Source organism: Oncorhynchus gorbuscha, linkage group LG11 (genome assembly GCF_021184085.1).
Source record: "Oncorhynchus gorbuscha isolate QuinsamMale2020 ecotype Even-year linkage group LG11, OgorEven_v1.0, whole genome shotgun sequence".
NCBI lineage: Eukaryota > Metazoa > Chordata > Actinopteri > Salmoniformes > Salmonidae > Oncorhynchus > Oncorhynchus gorbuscha.
Window position 1 is genome coordinate 9,307,378 of NC_060183.1, and position 25,245 is coordinate 9,332,622.

The 25,245-nt window shown below is 43.7% G+C and overlaps 1 protein-coding gene and 1 long non-coding RNA gene across 4 annotated transcripts; both read left to right on the forward strand.

Moving 5' to 3' along the window:
* Positions 1-9,622: 9,622 nt before the first annotated feature.
* LOC124047535 lies at positions 9,623-14,955 on the forward strand. 2 transcript variants are annotated; one of them, XR_006841102.1, is made up of 4 exons: positions 9,623-9,821; positions 10,886-11,076; positions 12,514-12,649; positions 13,721-14,955. It is a non-coding gene; the product is annotated as an uncharacterized LOC124047535 (long non-coding RNA). The 2 variants fall into 2 exon arrangements; XR_006841103.1 differs by lacking the exon at positions 9,623-9,821 and adding an exon at positions 9,868-10,031.
* A 2,821-nt stretch (positions 14,956-17,776) lies between these two features.
* On the forward strand, positions 17,777-20,597 carry LOC124047536 (zinc finger protein OZF-like). Of its 2 annotated transcripts, none has more exons than XM_046367845.1 (3): positions 17,777-18,002; positions 18,119-18,296; positions 18,488-20,597. In XM_046367845.1, the coding sequence occupies exon 3, from the start codon at positions 18,488-18,490 to the stop codon at positions 19,895-19,897; it is 1,410 nt and encodes a 469-aa protein (XP_046223801.1). In that variant the 5' UTR covers positions 17,777-18,002; positions 18,119-18,296; the 3' UTR covers positions 19,898-20,597. The 2 variants fall into 2 exon arrangements, with proteins under 2 accessions (XP_046223801.1, XP_046223800.1); XM_046367844.1 differs by having other exon boundaries at positions 18,507-20,597.
* Positions 20,598-25,245: the final 4,648 nt, after the last annotated feature.

Genomic DNA, 25,245 nt, shown 5'->3' on the forward strand with positions numbered 1-25,245 from the left:
TTTTTTTTTCTTCTTCCGGGAGATCTCTTAACCTATGGGAGGGAGGTCGCGGACGCACAGATTTTCTGACGGAATTGTCATGGTATCTCGCGATAGTTGCTCTACAACGCCATCTTGCGAAGGATGGGGACGCAACAATTATAAATAAACACTAGAACGTTTAATTGCTTTGTGTTGGCCAATGACAGGCTTTAAATTACCAGTCGGCCATATTGGTATTCTGCAGAAGATGCAGTCCTCATAGGAATGAAGTGAATTCTACAGGATTTAAATGAAATGTTTCAAGGACAAAAGTAAATGTATTGTATGTATTTTGTTGTTGTAGTGGGGACAGTAACATTAATTCATCTAAAAAAAAGTATACTTTAAGGAAAATGTATTTCTAAATGTTTTTATTCATATGTTAAGCTCACATAATATAATTTAATAGCATTATGCATTAAGGTGTTTGTAATCGATTAAACGTGGCAAAAACAAATGTTTTTCTATTGCTTCTAAAATCATTGTTACAACGATCGGACAGTAGTAAAATTCAGGAGTCGTGGCTTCGAAATAGCGCTCCCTACGATTCTTCTAGTATACATAAACCATTGGCCACACGGAGAGCTCCAATGACCATTTGTGCCTCTGAAACGGATCTAGAATCAGATTTCTCTTCTGTTATCCCATCTTGAAGCCAACCCAGGATCAATAGCTAATGGAATAAGTATCAGGGAGAAAACCAGTAGTGGTGCTTGGTAAAATCTCTGAGGAAGCCAAGCCAACCCAGGATCAATAGCTAGTGGAATAAGTACCAGGGACAAAACCAGTAGCGGTGCTTGGTAAAATCTCTGAGGAAGCCAAGCCAACCCAGGATCAATAGCTAGTGGAATAAGTACCAGGGACAAAACCAGTAGCGGTGCTTGGTAAAATCTCTGAGGAAGCCAAGCCAACCCAGGATCAATAGCTAGTGGAATAAGTACCAGGGACAAAACCAGTAGCAGTGCTTGGTAAAATCTCTGAGGAAGCCAAGCCAACCCAGGATCAATAGCTAGTGGAATAAGTACCAGGGACAAAACCAGTAGCGGTGCTTGATAAAATCTCTGAGGAAGCCAAGCCAACCCAGGATCAATAGCTAGTGGAATAAGTACCAGGGACAAAACCAGTAGCGGTGCTTGATAAAATCTCTGAGGAAGCCAAGCCAACCCAGGATCAATAGCTAGTGGAATAAGTACCAGGGACAAAACCAGTAGCGGTGCTTGGTAAAATCTCTGAGGAAGCCAAGCCAACCCAGGATCAATAGCTAGTGGAATAAGTACCAGGGACAAAACCAGTAGCGGTGCTTGGTAAATCTCTGAGGAAGCCAAGCCAAGGCAGTAAAAAAGCCATATTACAACCTACAACCTTGTGATAATTGTGTTGTTTGCTCTATAGCCCATTAGTTCACACGCCACCGTGATATACAATAAGGCTGCGACAACAAAAAGACAACAATCACACAGTGGCGGAATAAATTCAACAACAGATACGTTTGTTTCATCACAAAACCAGAGAGCAACATCTGTCCGGTGACAAAGCCAATACTGCATGTAAACAAGCTGTTCTTATCACCTGCAGCATGGATAAGCAAGTTAACGTTTTCAACACTAAACAACAACTGATTTAGAACCATGGAGTGACAGTCATCACAAAGACAACAGGAGCCCTGCCTCCTCTACACCAGCACCATTTCAACTTAAACTGCTTCAAGTTAGCATTCTAAAGCATTTTTCAACTGTGACACCATGTTGTCATATTTGATGCTGTCTGTCAACTTTGCCATCCTCACGGCTATTAAGTGATGGGCATCAACGTATCTTCTGTGATTTATAAGCTCAGCTTTTCTGTTGCTGAACACGTAACATCCAAGTTACACAGACATTCTTTCAATCCGTAGAGTTTTCAAGTCGTGGTTTCTGACACATCCCTGGAAATCCCAGATCTTTCACGTACCATTGTAATCTTCCTACAGTCTAGTATCACAAGTATCTGCTACGATAAGCGGAACTACCGCACTCATTCGAAGGGTATGTAAAACACCCCGCCCATCCTCTGTCTTTATAAAATGAGAATGAATCGCATTGGTTTTCCCCCACACATGTTCAAATAAACTTTTAGTATATTGAGATCGGACCTCCTTCTTAGTGGTTTTTCCACCACACTGTTAATTATTCCTCAGATGTCAATGACAACATCTGCATACAGAGGTAGCCTACTTGTTATCAACAAAGGCTGCATGCCCATAGTGAACCTTCTAAAACAGATTTTGGGCACTATATATGCCTACTAATAATGCGACAATCAACAAGGCACACAACTGTAGAATCTGTTCACATTGTTGTTCAATTATTTTGTTGACACAGTGTAGATGGAGTGCGATGAAGTAATATGTTTGGCATTTAGTTACACAATTGCAGTTCAATTGCGGTAACTAGCACATCACACCACACCACCCTTTCTCACAGTTTTTCTACTTTAAAAACTGATTGGTAACTTATTCATTAATCAGTGACAAGTAGGGGCGGCAGGGTAGCCTAGTGGTTAGAGTGTTGGACTAGTAACCGGAAGGTTGCAAGTTCAAACCCCTGAGCTGACAAGGTACAAATCTGTCGTTCTGCCCCTGAACAGGCAGTTAACCCATTGTTCCCAGGCCGTCATTGAAAATAAGAATTTGTTCTTAACTGACTTGCCTGACTTTAACCTTAAAGGTAAAAAAAAAAAAAAAGTAAGCATCTGAATAGTTCTGATGCTAACAATACGCTTATTTTCAGACAGAGATAATACATTTGAAGGGATAGAGGCATAGATCGGTTACCTAACTGAACCTGGAAAACAACAGATCACTTACGCAAACTGTAAGTGATCTGAGAATAACTCAGATTACAGGTGTGTGCGCTGTAGCCATCTTGTAGCCTATTTGTTAACCAGGCGATAACATGTGTCAACCTACCAATGCTTTGGTTGTGCTGTGCTGTGGTGCCTGCATGCATATCGCATATCGCTTTTGTTAATGAGAATTGGTGTCACGATAAGTTATATTTCTTATTGTATAGGGTGGGTAAGGTCATGTGTTTATGTCCCCATTTCCTTCCTAGGGGTACCCAGGGACTATCCTGGGTGTGATACAGTGCAAGTATCCTGGAGGCATTTAGTGACTATCCTGGAGGCATTTAGTGACTATCCTGGAGGCACTTAGTGACTATCCTGGAGGCATTTAGTGACTATCCTGGAGGCATTTAGTGACTATCCTGGAGGCATTTAGTGACTATCCTGGAGGCACTTAGTGACTATCCTGGAGGCATTTAGTGACTATCCTGGAGGCATTTAGTGACTATCCTGGAGGCATTTAATGACTATCCTGGAGGCATTTAGTGACTATCCTGGAGGCATTTACTGACTATCCTGGAGGCATTTACTGACTATCCTGGAGGCACTTAGTGACTATCCTGGAGGCATTTAGTGACTATCCTGGAGGCATTTACTGACTATCCTGGAGGCATTTAATGACTATCCTGGAGGCATTTAGTGACTGTCCTGGAGGCATTTACTGACTGTCCTGGAGGCATTTAATGACTGTCCTGGAGGCATTTAATGACTATCCTGGAGGCATTTACTGACTGTCCTGGAGGCATTTAATGACTGTCCTGGAGGCATTTAATGACTGTCCTGGAGGCATTTAGTGACTATCTTGGGGTTTGGGGTGGGTTTGGAAGTAGGCCTTGGGGTTTGGGGTGGGTTTGGAAGTAGGCCTTGTGGTTTGGGGTGGGTTTGGAAGTAGGCCTTGGGGTTTGGGGTGGGTTTGGAAGTAGGCCTTGGGGTTTGGGGTGGGTTTGGAAGTAGGCCTTGGGGTTTGGGGTGGGTTTGGAAATAGGCCTTGTGGTTTGGTGTGGGTTTGGTAGTAGGCCTTGGGGTTTGGGGTGGGTTTGGAAGTAGGCCTTGGGGTTTGGGGTGGGTTTGGAAGTAGGCCTTGGGGTTTGGGGTGGGTTTGGAAGTAGGCCTTGGGGTTTGGGGTGGGTTTGGTAGTAGGCCTTGGGGTTTGGTGTGGGTTTGACTTAAGGAAGTGGATGGCTGCAAACGTTCCACCAAGAAACAAAGGGATCTTCTGTTGAATCTGACAATTAATCTTGATGGTTGTACAGTCGCCTCAAATAAAACTGTGAAGGACCTCGGCGTTACACTGGACCCTGATCTCTCTTTTGATGAACATATCAAGACTGTTTCAAGGACAGCTTTTTACCATCTACATAACATTGCAAAAATCAGAAACTTTCTGTCCAAAAATGATGCAGAAAAATTAATCCATGCTTTTGTTACTTCTAAGTTAGACTACTGCAATGCTCTACTTTCCGGCTACCCGGATAAAGCACTAAATACACTTCAGTTAGTGCTAAATACGGCTGCTAGAATCCTGACTAGAACCAAAGAAATTTGATCATATTACTCCAGTGCTAGCCTCCCTACATTGGCTTCCTGTCAAAGCAAGGGCTGATTTCAAGGTTTTACTGCTAACCTACAAAGCATTACATGGGCTTGCTCCTACCTATCTCTCTGATTTGGTCTTGCCGTACATACCTACACGTACGCTACGGTCACAAGACGCAGGCCTCCTTACTGTCCCTAGAATTTCTAAGCAAACAGCTGGAGGCAAGGCTTTCTCCTATAGAGCTCCATTTTTATGGAATGGTCTGCCTACCCACGTGAGAGACGCAGACTCGGTCTCAACCTTTAAGTCTTTACTGAAGACTCATCTCTTCAGTGGGTCATAGGATTGAGTGTAGTCTGGCCCAGGAGTGTAAAGGTGAATGGAAAGGCTCTGGAGCAACGAACCACCCTTGCTGTCTCTGCCTGGCCGGTTCCCCTCTTTCCACTGGGATTCTCTGCCTCTAACCCTATTACAGGGGCTGAGTCACTGGCTTACTGGTGCTCTCTCATGCCATCCTTAGGAGGGGTGCGTCACTTGAGTGGGTTGAGTCACTGACGTGATCTTGCTGTCTGGGTTGGTGCCCCCCCTTGGGTTGTGCCGTGGCGGAGATCTTGGTGGGCTATACTCGGCCTTGTCTCAGGATGGTAAGTTGGTGGTTGAAGATATCCCTCTAGTGGTGTGGGGGCTGTGCTTTGGCAAAGTGGATGGGGTTATATCCTTCCTGTTTGGCCCTGTCCGGGGGTATCATCGGATGGGGCCACAGTGTCTCCTGACCCCTCCTGTCTCAGCCTCCAGTATTTATGCTGCAGTAGGTTATGTGTCGGGGGGCTAGGGTCAGGTTGTTATATCTGGAGTACTTCTCCTGTCTTATCCGGTGTCCTGTGTGAATTTAAGTATGCTCTCTCTAATTCTCTCTTTCTCTCTTTCTTTCTCTCTCTCAGAGGACCTGAGCCCTAGGACCATGTCTCAGGACTACCTGGCATGATGACCCCTTGCTGTCCCCAGTCCACCTGTTCGTGCTGTTGCTCCAGTTTCAACTGTTCTACCTGCGGCTATGGAATCCTGACCTGTTCACCGGACGTGCTACCTGTCCCAGACCTGCTGTTTTCAACTCTCTAGAGACAGCAGGAATGGTAGAGATACTCTTAATGATCGGCTATGAAAAGCTAACTGACATTTACTCCTGAGGTGCTGACTTGCTGCACCCTAGACAACTACTGTGATTATTATTATTTGACCATGCTGGTCATTTATGAACATTTGAACATCTTGGCCATGTTCTGTTATAATCTCCACCTGGTACAGACAGAAGAGGACTAGCCACCCAACATAACATAACATATGCCATTTAGCAGACGATTTTATCCAAAGCGACTTACAGTCATGTGTGCATACATTCTACGTATAGCCTGGTTCCTCTCTAGGTTTCTTCCTAGGTTTTGGCCTTTCTAGCTAGTTTTTCCTAGCCACCGTGCTTCTACACCTGCATTGCTTGCTGTTTAGGCTGGGTTTCTGTACAGCACTTTGAGATATCAGCTGATGTACAAAGGGCTATATAAATCCATTTGATTTGATTTGGGTTTTTTTGGAAGTGAGCACAGCTGTCCTCAGGAAGGGTTCAGAGTCAAACCCATATGACTGCCTCTACATGGTGAAACCCATGGGTTTCTCTATCATCCTCTTTCACGTCTTTACGTGAATATAGGAAGAGGGGTGTTGAATTCTGTCCTGCGGTAGACACCTTATCCCAGGTTCATTCCTCAAACGTAGAACTTGTGTTACACTGCGTTTACTAGAGTTTAAATATTTGCTATTTGATAACATCATATTGAGATAAGATTTCTGTGTGTCAATGATACACAAACATGATTTGAACTTAAAATATTGTACATCACAAACCACATCACAGACTGCAGTACAAAACAATCACATATTGTGTATTTTTTATTTTATTTAACTAGGCAAGTCAGTTAAGAACAAATTCTTATTTACAATGACGGCCTACCCCGGCCAAACCCTAACGACGCTGGCCCAATTGTGCACCACCCTATGGGACTCCCAATCACAGCCAGTTGTGACACAGCCTGGATGTGTGAAGTGACGCCTCAAGCACTGAGATGCAGTGCCTTAGACTGCTCCGCCACTCGGGAGCTCCAGGTACTGATGGCCTCTCTCTCTCTCTCTCTCTCTCTCTCTCTCTCTCTCTCTCTCTCTCTCCCCCTCCTTCTCTCTCTCCCCCCCCCCCCCTCTCCCTCTCTCCCTCTCTCTCTCTCCTCTCTCTCTCTCTCTCTCTCTCTCTCTCTCTCTCTCCCTCCCTCTCTCTCTCTCTCCCCCTCCCTCTCTCCCCTCTCCCCTCTCTCTCTCTCTCTCTCTCTCTCTCTCTCTCTCCCCCTTCTCTCTCCCCCTTCTCTCTCCCCCCTCTCTCTCCCCCCTCTCTCTCTCCTCTATCCCCATGGGGGGGTTGAACAGAGCTGAAGGATGGGACTGGATGGTGTTCAGAGATAAATGGGAGGGGTTGAGGGTAGCTGAAGGATGGGACTAAAAACAAACTAAAGATAACTATTGTAAAATGCACTGTGTCCGTAAAATGTCTGTAAAATGTATATAGTATTTACAAACTGGAGGTAGGAGCCTAAGAGTTGTTGGCCATTAGATAACTCCAATTAAGGGAGGGATGGTAGGGTTAGTGGAAAATAATCAAGGAAAATATTATATATATATATATATACATATATATACACACTACCGGTCAAAAGCTTTAGAACACCAAGGGTTTTTATTTATTTTGTACTATTTTCTACATTGTAGAATAATAGTGAAGATGTCAAAACTATTAAATAACACATATGGAATCGTAGTAAACAAAAAAGTGTTAAACAAATCAAAATACATTTAATATTTGAGATTTGAGATTGAGATTTGAGATATCTGAGACTTTAAATAGCCACCCTTTGCCGTGATGACAGTTTTTCATAGTCTTGGCATTCTCTCAACCAGCTTCATGAGGTAGGGACCTGGAATGCATTTCAATTAACAGCTGTGCTTTCTTAAAAGTTCATTTGTGGAATATCTTTCCTTCTTAATGTGTTTGAGCCAATCTGTTGTGTTGTGACAAGGTAGGGGGTATATAGAAGATAGCCCTATTTGGTAAAATACCAAGTCCATATTATGGCAAGAACAGCTTAAATAAGTTAAGAGAAACAACGGTCAATCATTACTTTAAGACATGAAGGTCAGTCAATATGGAACATTTCAATGCAGTCGCAAAAACCATCAAACGCTATGATGAAACTGGCTCTCATGAGGACCACCACAGGAAAGGAAGACCCAGAGGTAACTCTGGTGCAGAGGATAAGTTAGAGTAACCAGCCTCAGAAATTGCAGCCCAAATAAGTGCTTCATGGAGTTCAAGTAACAGACACATCTCAACATCAACTGCTCAGAGGAGACTGTGTGAATCAGGCCTTCATGGTTGAATTGCTGCAAAGAAACCACTACTAAAGGACACCAATAAGAAGAAGAGACTTGCTTTGGCCAAGATGAGTAATGGACATTAGACTGGTGGAAATTTGTCCTTTGGTCTTGAGTCCAAATTGGAGATTTTTGGTTCCAACCGCTGTGTCTTTGTGAGACATGGTGTGGGTGAACGGATGATATCTGCATGTGTGGTTCCCACCATAAAGCATGGAGGAGGAGGTGTTATGGTGTGGGGTGCTTTGCTGGTGACACTGTCTGTGATTTATTTATAATTCAAGGCACACTTAACCAGAATGGCTACCACAGCATTCTGCAGCAATACGCCATCCCATCTGGTTTGGCGTATCATTTGTTTTTCAACAGGACAATGACCCAACACACCTCCAGACTGTGTAAGGGATATTTTACCAAGGAGAGTGATGGAGTGCTGCATTAGATGACCTGGCCTCTACAATCACCTGACCTCAACCAAATTGAGATGGTTTGGGATGAGTTGGACCGCAGAGTGAAGGAAAAGCAGCCTAGGAAAAGTGCTCAGCATATGTGCGAACTCCTTCAAGACTGTTGGAAAAGCATTCCAGGTGAAGCTGGTTGAGAGAATGCCAAGAGTGCAAAGATGTCATGAAGGGATAAGGTGGCTACTTTGAAGAATCTCAAATATAAAATATTTAGATTTGTTTAACACTTTTTTGGTTACTGTATGATTCCATATGTGCTATTTCATAGTTTGGATGTCTTCGCTATTATTCTATAATGTAGAAAATAGCAAAAATAAAGAAAAACCCTTGAATGAGTAGGTGTGTCCAAATTTTTGTCTGGTACTGTATATAAAATATATATATATATTTATTTACAAAAAAAAATATGTGTGATTGGAAATGAAGATACATACATAGAAGCCAACATCTATCTGCAATATTAAAGCTGATCTACCCCTTTAAAAATAAAAACAATTGTTCAATGCAGAAACAAGAGGCTTCCACCTTGAACAGGGATAATACCACAGTTAATTAAATCCATCCCTCTCTCTCTATCAGGTTTCAGGTAAGACCCACGTGCAGACTGTGTAGAAGTAACAACGTTTATTGCACCAACAGGGGCAGGCAAATGACAGGTTAAGGCAGGCAGAGGTCGGTAATCCAGAGTAGCGAGGCCAAGGTACAGGACCTCAGGCAGGCCCAGGGACAGGTAAAGCGAGGCCAAGGTACAGGACCTCAGGCAGGCCCAGGTAATCCAGAGTAGGGGTAAAGTCACAGGACGGTAGGCAGGCTCAGAGTCAGAACAGGCAAGGGTCAAAACCAGGAGGACGAGGAAAAAGAGAGCCTGCGGAAAAGGCAGGCCCAGGTAATCCAAACAAGACAAACTGGCAACAGACAGACAGAAAACACTGGTATAAATACCCAGGGGACAAGTGGGGAAGATTGGCAGGACACCTCACAGACAAGCACGGTAGGCAGGCTCAGAGTCAGAACAGGCAAGGGTCAAAACCAGGAGGATGAGGAAAAAGAGAGCCTGCAGAAAAGCAAGCGCTGAGACAAACGGTGGTTGACTTGAACAAACAAGACAAACTGGCAACAGACAGACAGAAAACACTGGTATAAATACCCAGGGGACAAGTGGGGAAGATTGGCGACACCTGGAGGGGGGTGGAGACAAGCACAAAAACAGGTGAAACGGATCAGGGCATCACACTTTCTCTCCCACTCCTTTCTCCCTCCATACCTCCCTCCCAGTCCAGAGTGCTTGTCTCTTCCATAAGGGTGGTGCCAAGTTAATTCTGTGTGGGCCCAGCTGGTGTAGTCTCTGTACAACACTTTGGCTGAACCCAGCGTAGTGAGTCATTAACCAGCAGGGCTGATCCCAGAGTGGGGAGTCATTAACCAGCAGGGCTGAACCCAGAGTGGTGAGTCATTAACCAGCAGGGCTGAACCCAGAGTGGGGAGTCATTAACCAGCAGGGCTGAACCCAGAGTGGGGAGTCATTGACCAGCAGGGCTGATCCCAGAGTGGGGAGTCATTAACCAGCAGGGCTGAACCCAGAGTGGGGAGTCATTAACCAGCAGGGCTGAACCCAGAGTGGGGAGTCATTAACCAGCAGGGCTGATCCCAGAGTGGTGAGTCACAACACTAACCAGCAGGTCTGAACCCTGGGGAGAAAGTCTGAAAGTGCTCTGTCCTCAGCAGGGTGTGGGGAGTCATTCAGGTCTGAACCCAGAGTGGGGGCAGACCAGCAGGGTGATCCCAGAGTGGTGAGTTAGGAGTGGAAAAAATGACATATGTCATCAACACCAACACTAGAAAGGGGAGATATGATGATGAGCAAAGACTCCTGTTATGGAGTAAGTTAAGTGTGTGTCACACCAGCCTTCGCTTTGGCGCCCCCTCCTGTCCGACTCAGGCATTCAACGTTTGCCGGCCTTCTAGCTGCTGCCGAACCTGCTGCTGGCAAAAGCCTTTCTCTCATCAACCCTGGACTGTCTCGTCATCACAACACAAACCTGCTTCCAATCCCCACTCTGTCACTGTATATATACTCCCTCTGTCATTTGTATTTGTCGGTCATTGTATACGTTGCTTGTTTTCCTGAGAGGAATCTCTCCTACTATTTCCTGAGAGGAATCTCTTCTAATATTTCCTGAGAGGAATCTCTCCTACTATTTCCTGAGAGGAATCTCTCCTACTATTTCCCGAGAGGAATCTCTCCTACTATTTCCTGAGCACTTTATTATTTAGCACTTTGGAGCTTTAATAAATTCAGTATTTCTAAACCTCTCTACTTGTGACAGTGTAAGAGGAGTTTAAAGTTAGGGTAAGAGGTTAAATAATCATTTATTTCTAGCACAAGCAAGCGCCAGCTGTCTTCAGAACAGAATGTAAAGTTGTCTTAACAGTATAAAGTCCCTCTCCTGTCCTTGCTTCTCTCATCCATATGTTATTTTCATTTTGCATCCCTCTTTCCTCTGCTCAGACATTCACTCCCAAACTGGTGCTGCTGGACTTCAGTGACAAGGACAGTATGCCTGAGGTGGTGGAGTGCTGCAGCTGTGTGGATGTCCTGGTGTGTACCAGCAACACAAAGCTGAAGGCCCCCGTACACACCGTCTCACTTGAGCTGGACAGGAACATCATGGACATCAACTACCAGCACATTGGCCAAAGGTAAGAAGGAAAATACAGTAACACGTTGTTTGAGTTGCAGGTGATTGAACCTCCTGTATGGATGTATTACATAGTTCCCCTTTTGAACCTCCTGTATGGATGTATTACATAGTTCCCTTTTAGAACCTCCTGTATGGATGTATTACATAGTTCCCCTTTAGAACCTCCTGTATGGATGTATTACATAGTTCCCCTTTAGAACCTCCTGTATGGATGTATTACATAGTTCCCCTTTAGAACCTCCTGTATGGATGTATTACATAGTTCCCCTTTAGAACCTCCTGTATGGATAGTTCCCTTTAGAACCTCCTGTATGGATGTATTACATAGTTCCCCTTTAGAACCTCCTGTATGGATGTATTACATAGTTCCCATAGTTCCCCTTTAGAACCTCCTGTATGGATGATTACATAGTTCCCCTTTAGAACCTCCTGTATGGATGTATTACATATTAGAACCTCCTGTATGGATGTGTTACATAGTTCCCTTTAGAACCTCCTGTATGGATGTATTACATAGTTCCCCTTTAGAACCTCCTGTATGGATGTATTACATAGTTCCCCTTTAGAACCTCCTGTATGGATGTATTACATAGTTCCCCTTTAGAACCTCCTGTATGGATGTATTACATAGTTCCCCTTTAGAACCTCCTGTATGGATGTATTACATAGTTCCCATAGTTTTAGAACCTCCTGTATGGATGTATTACATAGTTCCCTTTAGAACCTCCTGTATGGAAGTTCCCTTTAGAACCTCCTGTATGGATGTATTACATAGTTCCCCTTTAGAACCTCCTGTATGGATGTATTACATAGTTACCCCTTTAGAACCTCCTGTATGGATGTATTACATAGTTCCCCTTTAGAGTTCCCCTTTAGAACCTCCTGTATGGATGTTCCCCTTTAGAACCTCCTGTATGGATGTATTACATATAGTTCCCCTTTGGATGAACTTTAGAACCTCCTGTATGGATGTATTACATAGTTCCCCTTTAGAACCTCCTGTATGGATGTATTACATAGTTCCCCTTTAGAACCTCCTGTATGGATGTATTACATAGTTCCCCTTTAGAACCTCCTGTATGGATGTATTACATAGTTCCCCTTTAGAACCTCCTGTATGGATGTATTACATAGTTCCCCTTTAGAACCTCCTGTATGGATGTATTACATAGTTCCCCTTTAGAACCTCCTGTATGGATGTATTACATAGTTAGAACCCCTTTGGATGAACTTTAGAACCTCCTGTATGGATGTATTACATAGTTCCCTTTAGAACCTCCTGTATGGATGTATTACATAGTTCCCCTTTAGAACCTCCTGTATGGATGTATTACATAGTGCCATGCCTTTGCCAAACGTTACACCACCCTACTAGCGTCAAAACTCACTTGTTTGGCTCTCACTTTAAATATAATTGTTTCTATTGGATATGCAGTGCAAGCATTCTTTTACTGCCTGCAAGCCGAGGTGGAGGAGTCTAGGACACTAGTCAGCACATTTTGGACACACCTTCATCAACGCAGCTGCCCGCTCCAAGCCCCCTGCTAAACCTCAGAAGAACCAGTTTGCATGTAAGTACACACATACACCGTACTGAACATGCACCGTGCTGAACATGCACCGTACTGAACATGCACCGTACTGAACATGCACCGTACTGAACATGCACCGTACTGAACATGCACCGTACTGAACATGCACCGTACTGAACATGCACCGTGCTGAACATGCACCGTACTGAACATGCACCGTACTGAACATGCACCGTACTGAACATGCACCGTACTGAACATGCACCGTACTGAACATGCACCGTACTGAACATGCACCGTGCTGAACATGCACCGTACTGAACATGCACCGTACTGAACATGCACTGTACTGAACATGCACCGTGCTGAACATGCACCGTACTGAACATGCACCGTACTGAACATGCACCGTGCTGAACATGCACCGTACTGAACATGCACCGTGCTGAACATGCACCATACGGAACAGACACCATACTGAACATGCACCATACTGAACATGCACCATACTGAACATGCACCGTACTGAACATGCACCGTACTGAACATGCACCATACTGAACATGCACCGTACTGTACAGACACCATACTGAACAGACACCATACAGAACAGACACCATACTGAACATGCACCATACTGAACATGCACCATACTGAACAGACACCATACTGTACAGACACCATACTGAACAGACACCAGACTGAACAGACACCAGACTGAACATGCACCATACTGAACATGCACCGTACTGAACATGCACCATACTGAACATGCACCGTACTGAACAGACACCGTACTGAACATGCACCATACTGAACATGCACCATACTGAACATGCACCATACTGAACAGACAGTGTACTGGACAGACAGTGTACTGAATTAGACAGCTCTCTCTGTCTAGTGTCTCCAAACACATGCATACTGTATGCACCTACTGGTTTCCAAACAAAAGGAGGGTGTGGCAGTATGTGAGTAGAGACAAACATACATTCATAGACTTCAGTCTAGAAAGACGTTCAGTAAAATCATTAGGCTATATGGTATATGTTTTGAGTTTAAAAATGTTATATTCATTCTGGACATTCTGAGGTCTCCTTCTCTCCTCAGTTGGCGTGCACCTGGACGATCTGGCCAATGAGATTGTGTGAACAGTGAGCAGGAAAAATAAATACGTTCTTCTGGCCACGCCCATCCCCAGGGTCACTCGCTCCCTCCTCTCCTTCTTCCCCTCGTTCTTCTTTGTCACGGTTGCCGGGGGCGCGAAGGACTCTGTCATGGAAGAACAGACGCAGTAGAAGGAAGGAAAGAGAGTAGAAGGGAAGAGAGAAAATGTAAGAAGGATAATAGAAGGTACAGCATATTACAGCACAGTTCAATACAATGTAATCTAACCCATCAGGGTGGAAGCATATAGTCTACATGTCCACGGCCTCTGATGACATTGCAGTTCGCCTTTGTTCCTGTAGGTGGCAGCATTTAACTGTTCTTGTATTCTTACAATGTGCCTGTGCCAAACGTTACACCACCCCTACCGCTATCAAGATTCACTTGTTTGTCTCTCACTTTAAATATAGTTGTTTCTATTGGTTATTTCAGTGTGTAGACTAGCCACATTATATGGCCTCATGTGAAGATGTAGTTCGGTAGATGATGGTTGTCTTTTCATTTGACAATATTCTTTATCCAATATACTTGTCTGCCTGAATGACTTTATTTGTCTTTTTATAGAAAACATTTCTGTAAATATTTGGTTGACTTCATTTCTATTTCAACGCTATTGCATATGGCACTAATGTCGAGCAATAATACAGACTTGGGATTGATTTTGTTGGTAGATTGAATCCCTGGGCTGACAAGGTAAAAATCTGTTATTCTGCCCCTGAACAAGGCAGTCAGTGTAAATTAGAAATGGTTCTTAACTGGCTTACGTAGTTAAATAAAAAAAATACAACATGCACACATGTGACCACCATGTCTGGGATGACCCCTCCCTTGCGTGCACACACAAAGCATTGTGATGACCCCTCCCTGTGAAATTGTCATGCAAATGAAGGAGTCAGAAAGAAGGTTGGGCATCCACTAGTTTAGTGGATCCATGTCTGTGACATGTTGTCTACTGTTTATTGTCTATGTTCATTATAAATTAACATCATAGTGGATCCATATCTGTGACATGTTGTCTACTGTTTATTGTCTATGTTCATTATAAATTAACATCATAGTGGATCCATGTCTGTGACATGTTGTCTACTGTTTATTGTCTATGTTCATTATAAATTAACATCATAGTGGATCCATGTCTGTGACATGTTGTCTACTGTTTATTGTCTATGTTCATTATAAATTAAAATCATACCCCCCCAAAAAAAACACTTAGTCCGAGACTGAGGTTGTCATCTCCAAGCCTGTGTGTGCTGTATTCAAGTGTGTGTGTGTGTGTGTATCCGTATTTAAGTGTGTGCATGTGTCCCAGTCTGAGGTCCAGCTGGTCTGCAGGTCTCTCTCCCTAGGGAACCCTCTTCTCTCCCTCTGTCCTGGAGAGGAATCTAACTCTGACACACACATGAATAAATGCAACTCGCTGATAGACCAGAGGGATGTATTTGAGTGATCAGCTGGACCTTCCAAATTGTCCTTTTAATCTGCAGTATATACATCTGTCATGTAAGGATGGTGGAATTATCTATGTTTTATTGTATGCAATAAAGGTTATACAATTCACTTATCCATGTTTCATGAGTGAGAGTGGATCATGTATGAGGAATTAAATGACATACATGTGTAGACATTATGGACAGTATGTGGATAGAATATGTAGTATAGTTGAAGAATACATAGGATGTAGTAGTATATTGAATACTTTCTGAATGCACTGTATATTTGGGCATTTTGTGACTTTCAAATGAGTATCAATTACTGGTGAACAGCATTCAAATGACTGAACCAGATATACTGTGCAGTTGGATGCCATGACGACTAGACTAATTACACATTTACAGTCTCTCTCCATTCATTGGTTATTCATCTCATTTAATATGTAGGTAATAATATCAATTATTGTACTAAATCTATATATGAAGTGGCATGTATTCAATGTCAGCCATGACACCATTTAGTGAAAGACAGACACCTTGTACTGATACTTACCTCCTCAGGAATGGGCCGTGAGAGAGGCAGGTGATCAACCTTATCGATATTTAAGACTCTGTGTTGACTCTATCCTGTGTTACGGAGGTTATATAGTGGTCCTTCTGTAGCTCAGTTGGTAGAGCACTCAGGGTGTGGGTTCGATCCCGGGACCACTCTATGCACACATGACTGTGTTGGAAAAAAGCGTCTGCTAAATGGCATATATTATTATATTATTATATAGGGGACACGGTAATGATTACCCAAACCTTCCTCTACACAACACAAGCTTTACTTATGAGACCTAAAGTAGCTGACAGATCTGATACTGCCAATCCTGGTGCTTTTATTATTTCACTATAAGATATGAGGAAAATACAAGCATTGTCAATGTCCCTTTTCGTACTTTCCTTCCCCCTCAATGGGCGTTCTGACAATCTCACCGTCTGCGTTGTCAGATGATGCCTCTCCATGAGAACATGCAATGATTGTTGTTTTTCTTTAGATATGATATATTTAATCTTTAAACTAGATTCTAATCTTGTATCAACTCCAATGTGCACACATCTTCCTTCCATAGAAAGGTTCCTCACAGATGAATCAGAAAATAAAGTATCAGTCAGCATGTTACCAGGGAACTGATACAGTGAGGAAAACCATATTCTCCCAGTGTTCTCCAGTGTTTATCTGTAAAATACTAAGACGTAAAAGGCATTTTTGGCGCACCCCCCCCCCCAAAAAAAGTTCTTTATAGTAAAACATGTAGAACATATCAGTTCCCTCTGGGCAAGTCGGTACATATATCTAAGCATAAACCACACAACATTTGCCCCATGCAGATGTCTCATGTCAGTCAAGCATCCAGACCGGTGTCAGGATAAAGTGACTATGGGGACAATTTGGTGTTCTTGCATTGGAATTATATTGAATTCTGCTTATATCACGCTATACCAATAGAAACATACATTTAAAATGCAGAGACTGTTATTATTGAGTGTTTTTGAAGTGACAGGTTGGCGCGAAATCTGTAGCCTATCTACGCTGCGCTGTATCAACGTAAAAGCAGTCATAATGACCAAGATTCAGCCGGAGGCAGGCAGATAGCGGTGCCAATGGGTTTGGGATTTATTTACACAGAGATGATATTTCAAATATGAAGATGACAGACTATTTACAAATATATGTATATACAAAATATTGACTTCAAAAGGTCAGCATTCAAAGAAGAAAAACTCTCCTCAGGTCAAATCTGTTTTAACCAATAAACCAGATGCGGTGTCTACCTGGCTCAAATACAGCCATCCCTTGAATTACCCAAAAGTGAACTAACTACTAGAACATCCCCAAAACCGTCACATAAATACATTTGTGAGCTCTCCAAACAACGTTTCCACTTGGAGAATGAGAATTGTATGAATGTATATTATATTTACTGAATAATCAACATTTCCAAAACCAAACATTCTAAATTAATGGGGTAAAATGTTCGTTTCGGTACAATTTTATAAATGCTTACAGATAATTTGTTCTTTAGACATGGTGGGATCTTTTTGTGTCTGTAAAATTAATTACCCGAGAAATGGCGGTGGAAACGCATATATGCACAACTATTGATATAATGACCATCATTTGGAAGTAACCTCCTCCTCTCACTACGACTCGGGGAATACATGCAGTTTATTAGACTACATATTATATAAATTATGATTAACTTCACAGTAGTGAAGTAGTGCACTGTGAACTTCATGCACCTTTCCAATAAATATCAAGGTTCTTACTCTGGTGACTTGACGATCGATGCTCGTTTAACAGGTGTTGTGCCGAAAAGCTCCCCCCTGCCAGAATCTATGTTTAATATAACAACCATACATTCATTATTAATTTCGGTTGTTTTGTTCTATAGAAAGTATTTGACTCTGATGTGTGTCGTAGAAAATATTTGACTCTAGCCACAAAATTAAGGAAATTAGAAGAGGGGGGATTTCGGCAAGGCCATTTTCTTGCCGCTTGTTTCCTTTCGGGCAATAGTACAGAGTAGGACCGGAAACATTTGACAGCGAATAGGAAGCGAATTATCCGGCCAGCAGTCATGTCGAGCAAAAATATATTTCAGACAGAGTTATCCCACATTATGGGGTTATACGTTGAAACAACAGTTAGGGAGATGGAGAGACTCCTCGACGAGTGAGCTGCTGTTTTGGAGAATGAAGAGAATAGTTTACTGAAGAGAGAAATGGAGCGTGTGAATACAACCAACACGGTGAGTCCATCATTAGCCCTACTTCCGCCAGTATTATTCATATTATTCCGTACGTCGTTTGTAATTGGTTTGTAATACGTTATCCGTATTTAAGTCAGTTGTTCTCAATCTTTCAGATGAAATTTGCGTCATTCGTGGAAGTGTTGAGTGAACGCTTGATGGAGAAAATATCACTGCTGATGATGGTGGACGAAACGGAGGTAAAATGTGTGAAGACTGGTGGAGGTGGTGAGAGTTGTGGAGAAGATGGGCGCTTCAGTCGGGAACTAGCAACACAAAAAGTAGCAGTAGAGGGTGAGTAGCTTTTATTTCGATTTTTGTATTTATTGTTGGGTGTTCCCAGTACCCATTTCAAACAGAACATTTCCGTTTCCTGTGTAAATTCAATGATATCATGACAGTGTTCTACTCTTTTTTGTTGTTGTTCAACAATCAGATGATTTATCTTAGTGTTTTTCTTCTGCATGTGCACGGCAACAACCAAGATGACCCTCTCTGTTACAGATGAGGTGTCTTCTTCTGAGTCTGATCATCAGAAGGGGGACCTTGACCCCCTGTCCTCACCTTCATCGGACGAGGAATGCCTAGTTGAGGTTGATCCCAGTCAGCATGCTGACCCATCTGCATCAGACCCAGATAAACAAGGCCCGGCTAGGGATGGAGAAGATGTCCAGAATCCCCACATTGGACCCCTCACCTGTTCCCATTGTGGAAAATGTTTCCGGAAGAAAGGGTTTCTGACGAGACACATTCAGTCCCGTAAAAAACCCTACAGCTGTTCTCCGTGTAGGAAAGGTTTTGATCTGGCCAAACAGCTTGAGGAGCATTCTGTTAAACCACACATAGAGAACACCTTCAGTTGTAACGACTGCAGTGCGGTGTTTCACCGTAAATGTACTTTGCAGTCCCACTTGAAGGGTCACCTAATGGAGGAAACGGTCACATGTACAGTTTGTGAAAGAAAGTTTCTAGGGGAAAAAAGACTGGAGTTGCACAAGTGCAATGGACGGAAAATATTCAGCTGCTCATCCTGCCCGGAGATCTTAAAGACCAGGGAAGGGTTGTCTTATCGTGAGGAGACGCATTCAGAGGAGAGGAAATATAGCTGTGAAACATGCAGCAAAACGTTCTTAACCACTGTGTCCTTAAAAACCCATATGATGTCTCATAAAGAGAAGGATCATAGTTGTACTGTATGTAGCCAACATTTCAGCCATGCACCTGCTCTCAGAAAGCATATGTTGGTCACCCATCCTGGAGAAATGCCTGAAAAACATTGCATCTGCAGTGTGTGTGGTAGATGTTTCATCAAAAGGAACAATCTGTATAAACATATGAGGACACACAAGGAAGAGAGACCTTTTTCTTGCCACATTTGTGGCAAGAAGTTTAATTCTTCTGGTAATCTCAGCAGGCACAATAGAACTCACACGGGTCAGAAATTGTATTCCTGTGACCTTTGTGACAAAAGCTTTACCCAGTCCGGAACCCTGAAGACTCATAAACTAAACGCTCACACTGAAGGTGAAGAAAAGCCTTCTTTCAAGTGTGAGATTTGCGGGGATGTTTGTTCAAGTCGTTATACTCTAAAGAATCATATGGTCACTCACACAGGGAAGAAACCCTATCATTGTAGCGTGTGTGGCAAAGGTTTCTTTAGCAATCATCTTCTTAAAGTTCACATTCACACAGGGGAGAAACCCTTTGAGTGTGATCAATGTGGGAAGAGGTTCAGTCAGAAAAGTCATCTAAAATATCACCAGCGTGTGCACACCGGTGTCAAAGCATTCGTGTGCGGCGTCTGTGGGAAGGCCTATGCTAATAGACAGAATCTGAAACTCCACAAGTGCAGCATTTCTGCAAAATTGAAGTTCTTTAGCGCCACAGCTAATTAACCATTTAATTGTTTTGAATTGGACTCATTCATTCATGTTCCTCCATTGTGAAGTGAAAATCCAAAGGACCAATCTAAGGAAAATGATTTGTTGTTCCTGTTGTTATGACTGCTCCATTCTGTGTCCTAGCGCCAGACAGACGGTGCAGTAGCTTGCTCTTTATCACAATGTCACTGTGGGTCACTGTGAATGTATTGATCCTGCTGATTCTAATAAGAGACCTTTCATATTGTTGGAGTCTCTAAATTGATTATTTTTGTTCTGTACTCATTATCAATCAATATTTCAGCTCAATTTCCAATGTCATCCGGTCGGCGCGTATTTTGTTTACTGAGGTTATGAATTTAATTCTCTTAGGCTGATGTCTGTTTGCTTTGTTATCTAGATGATAGCAATGTTTTCCTGCTTAAATATATATTTTTTGACAATCAACAGAGAAATCAGATGACAGCATTAGTTAGGCTTTAGGCTTTAGATTAAAGTATTCTTTGTAAATAATGCATAAACCAATTACTCTTTTTATTCATTTATCCTTCAAGTCACACTGTATTGAGTTATCTCTCGCAGCGTGTTATGAGTACAATGGGATTCTATAAGATCTCTGGCAACATATTATACTGAACAAAAATATAAATGCACCATGTAAAGTGTTGGTCCCATGTTTCATGAGCTGAAATAAAAGATCCCAGAAATGTTCCATACGCACCAAAACCTTATTTATCTCAAATTTCTTTGCACAAATTTGTTTACATCCCTGTTAGTGAGCATTTCACCTTTGCCAAGATAATCCATCCACCTGACAGGTGTGGTGTATCAAGAAGCTGATTAAACAGATGATTCCACAGGTGCACCTTGTGCTGGGGACAATAAAAGGCCACTCTAAAATGTGCAGTTTTGTCACACAACACAATGCCTCAGATATCTCATGTTTTGAGGGAATGTCCACCAGAGATGTTACCAGAGAATTGAGTGTTAATTTCTATACCAGAAGCTGTCTCCAAATGTCATTTTAAAGAATTTGGCCAGCTGGCCTCACAACCGCAGACCACGTGTAAACTCGCCATCCCATGACCTCCACATCCGGCTTCTTCACCTGTCTTGAGACAAGCCATCCGGACAGCTGATGAAAATGTGGGTTTGCACAAACTGAAAAATTTCTGCACAAACTGTCAGAAACCGTCTCAGGGAAGCTCATCTGCATGCTCGTCGTCCTCTCCAGGGTCTTGACCTGACTGCAGTTCGCCGTCATGACCGACTTCACTGCTCACATTCGATGGTCACTGACACGCTGGAGAAGTGTGCTCTTCATGGATGAATCCCGATTTCAACTGTACCGGGCAGATGGTGTTGTGTGGCGAGTGGATTGCTGATGTCAACGTTGTGAACAGAGCACCGCATGGTGCCGGTGGGGTTATGGTATGGGCAGGCATAAGCTACGGACAACACACAATGGCATTTTATGTTGCAATGATCCGTACACATTTCATGGAAGCTGAACATTTCCCAGTTCTTCCATGGCCTCCATACTCAGCAGACATCTCACCCATTTGAGCATGTTTGGGATGCTCTGGATCGAAGTCTACCACAGCGTGTTCCAGTTCCCGCCAATATCCAGAAACTTTGAACAGCCATTGAAGAGGAGGTGGGACAACAATCAACAGCCTGATCAACTCGATGCGAAGGAGATGTGTTGCGCTGCATGAGGCAGATGGTCGTCACACCAGATACTGACTGGTTTTCTGATTTACGCCCCTCGCGTTTTCTTAAAAATACAGTATCTGTAACCAACAGATGCGTATCTGTATTCCGGTGGAGGCTGCTGAGGTGAGGACTGCTCATATTAATGGCTGAAACTGAGCAAATGTAAACCATGTATTTGATACCATTTCGCTCTAGCCATTACTACAAACTCATCCTCCCCAATTAAGTTGGCACCAACCTCCTGTGCTGTGTTCCCAGTCATGTGATTAGGGACAGAGATTAGGGCCTAATTCATTTATTTCAATTGACTGATTTCCTTATATGAACTGCAACTCAGTAAAAATCTTTGAAATTGTGGCACATTGCATTTATATTATTGAATAGAAGGGCCACTGAGCTGGGAAACCTGGTTAGAGTGCAGGGACGGCAGGTAGACTAGTGGTTAGAGTTCAGGGACGGCAGGTAGACTAGTGGTTAGAGTGCAGTGGGGACGGCAGGTAGACTAGTGGTTAGAGTGTTGGGATGGCAGGTAGCCTAGTGGTTAGAGTGTAGGGACGGCAGGTAGCCTAGTGGTTAGAGTGCAGGGACGGCAGGTAGACTAGTGGTTAGAGTGTAGGGACGGCAGGTAGCCTAGTGGTTACAGTGCAGGGACGGCAGGTAGACTAGTGGTTAGAGTGCAGGGACGGCAGGTAGCCTAGTGGTTAGAGTGCAGGGACGGCAGGTAGACTAGTGGTTAGAGTGTAGGGACGGCAGGTAGACTAGTGGTTAGAGTGTAGGGACGGCAGGTAGCCTAGTGGTTAGAGTGCAGGGACGGCAGGTAGACTAGTGGTTAGAGTGTAGGGACGGCAGGTAGCCTAGTGGTTACAGTGCAGGGACGGCAGGTAGACTAGTGGTTAGAGTGTAGGGACGGCAGGTAGCCTAGTGGTTAGAGTGTAGGGACGGCAGGTAGACTAGTGGTTAGAGGTAGCTAGTGGTTAGAGTGTAGGGACGGCAGGTAGCCTAGTGGTTAGAGTGTAGGGACGGCAGGTAGCCTAGTGGTTAGAGTGTAGGGACGGCAGGTAGCCTAGTGGTTAGAGTGCAGGGACGGCAGGTAGACTAGTGGTTAGAGTGTAGGGACGGCAGGTAGCCTAGTGGTTACAGTGCAGGGACGGCAGGTAGACTAGTGGTTAGAGTGTAGGGACGGCAGGTAGCCTAGTGGTTAGAGTGTAGGGACGGCAGGTAGACTAGTGGTTAGAGTGTAGGGACGGCAGGTAGCCTAGTGGTTAGAGTGTAGGGACGGCAGGTAGCCTAGTGGTTAGAGTGTAGTGATGGCAGGTAGCCTAGTGGTTAGAGTGCAGGGACGGCAGGTAGACTAGTGGTTAGAGTGTAGGGACGGCAGGTAGCCTAGTGGTTAGAGTGTAGGGACGGCAGGTAGACTAGTGGTTAGAGTGTAGGGACGGCAGGTAGACTAGTGGTTAGAGTGTAGGGACGGCAGGTAGCCTAGTGGTTAGAGTGTAGGGACGGCAGGTAGCCTAGTGGTTAGAGTGTAGGGACGGCAGGTAACCTAGTGGTTAGAGTGTAGGGATGGCAGGTAGCCTAGTGGTTAGAGTGTAGGGACGGCAGGTAGCCTAGTGGTTAGAGTGTAGGGGCGGCAGGTAACCTAGTGGTTAGAGTGTAGGGACGGCAGGTAGCCTAGTGGTTAGAGTGTAGGGACGGCAGGCAGCCTAGTGGCTACATTACATTGCATTTATATTATTGAATAGAAGGGCCACTGAGCTGGGAAGCTGGGAATAGGAAGCCTTACAGCCTGTCTGAGTTGTACAATCTGATTTGTCAAACCAGAAGGTCATCCTTAATAGGAACAAATATGATCAAATACAGACATCACCATGTCAAATCTGCAATAGCTCCAACAAACTAAATTCCTTTTGTTGTCAGTAATCTACTGAGGTCTGCAGTAACCTACTGAGGTCTGCAGTAACCTACTGAGGTCTGCAGTAACCTACTGAGGTCTGCAGTAACCTACTGAGGTCTGCAGTAACCTACTGAGGTCTGCAGTAACCTACTGAGGTCTGCAGTAACCTACTGAGGTCTGCAGTAACCTACTGAGGTCTGCAGTAACCTACTGAGGTCTGCAGTAACCTACTGAGGTCTGCAGTAACCTACTGAGGTCTGCAGTAACCTACTGAGGTCTGCAGTAACCTACTGAGGTCTGCAGTAACCTACTGAGGTCTGCAGTAACCTACTGAGGTCTGCAGTAAACTGAGGTCTGCAGTAACCTACTGAGGTCTGAGGTCTGCAGTAACCTACTGAGGTCTGCTCTGTTGTGAGGTCTGCAGTAACCTACTGAGGTCTGCAGTAACCTACTGAGGTCTGCTCTGTTGTAGTCTTCAAGGCTGTGTTTGGATTCATCAGTGTTGAATTGGTGCGACTCAGCCCAAAGTACAGTTGACTGACTTGGCCTGTCATAACGGACACAGTGCATTCGGAAAGTAAAAGTAAAATGCAAATTAATTACTTAAAAATCATACAATGTGATTTTCTGGATTTTTGTTTTAGATTATGTCTCTCACAGTTGAAGTGTACCTATGATAAAAACTATAGACCTCTACATGCTTTGTAAGTAGGAAAACCTGCAAATTTGGCAGTGTATCAAATACTTGTTCTCCCCACTATATATATATATATATATATATATATATATATATATATATATATATATATATATATATATATATATAGGTAGCCAGAGAGAGTGTGTGTATTTAGCCAGGACCGGGGACACATTATAACGTGACACCAGGTCATATTAAAGGTGAATCCAGAGGAGGACAAGCAGGGATTACCACCCATATCGCCACACTCCCTAATCTACCTAATCAGATAACAGATTTATCTGGGATAACAGACGTGTCGTGACCTCGTCTCCCCCTCCCTGAGCTCCTTGTAATTCTCTCTCTCTCCATGAGAGTAACATTATACAAGGCTAGCAGATGTGTTTTGAGTCCCAGGAAATCAGGGCAGACATTTCAGCAGGTAGTAATCCTCCTCTAACTCTTAATGGAGATTAGTGAGCTCTGAGCCCTGAGCTTGGAACAGACATTCACCTGCTTTCTACTGGGGCTGCATGGGGTCCCACTGTGTGTGGGTTCATGTGGTGAGGTAGATAATGTGTATGTTGAATTGAAAATTATTCTATTCTATTCGTGTACCTAAAGAGAAGTGTTTAGTCCTGACCGATACTGCTCTCATGTGTTGGTCAAACGAGTCTAATCCATCCACTGTCACTAACCTAAAGAGGTTGGACTCTAGATTCTCTGGGTCTCTGGATCTTTTCACAGAAGTGCAGATCAGATAAGGTGATTAGTAGTGCTCTGCCCTACTGCAGCCTGGAGACTCAGCCATGATAACCTGGCAAAGGGCCTTCTGGCCGATTAGGGTCAGCCTAGCCAATTAGCCTCCAGTCTGTCTCTGAGACTGAAGGAGATGAGGTGGAGAGACATGGATCCGCTGGGCTGATAGGAATGATGGCCATCTACTGCAAGAGACGATGGCTTTATGAGGTCAGGGAGAAAGGTATATACTGAGCAAGGATGTAGGTAAGGAAGGATATAAGGAAGGAGGGATTTAAGGAAAGTTGGGGAGATATGAGGGATGGAGGCAGGATA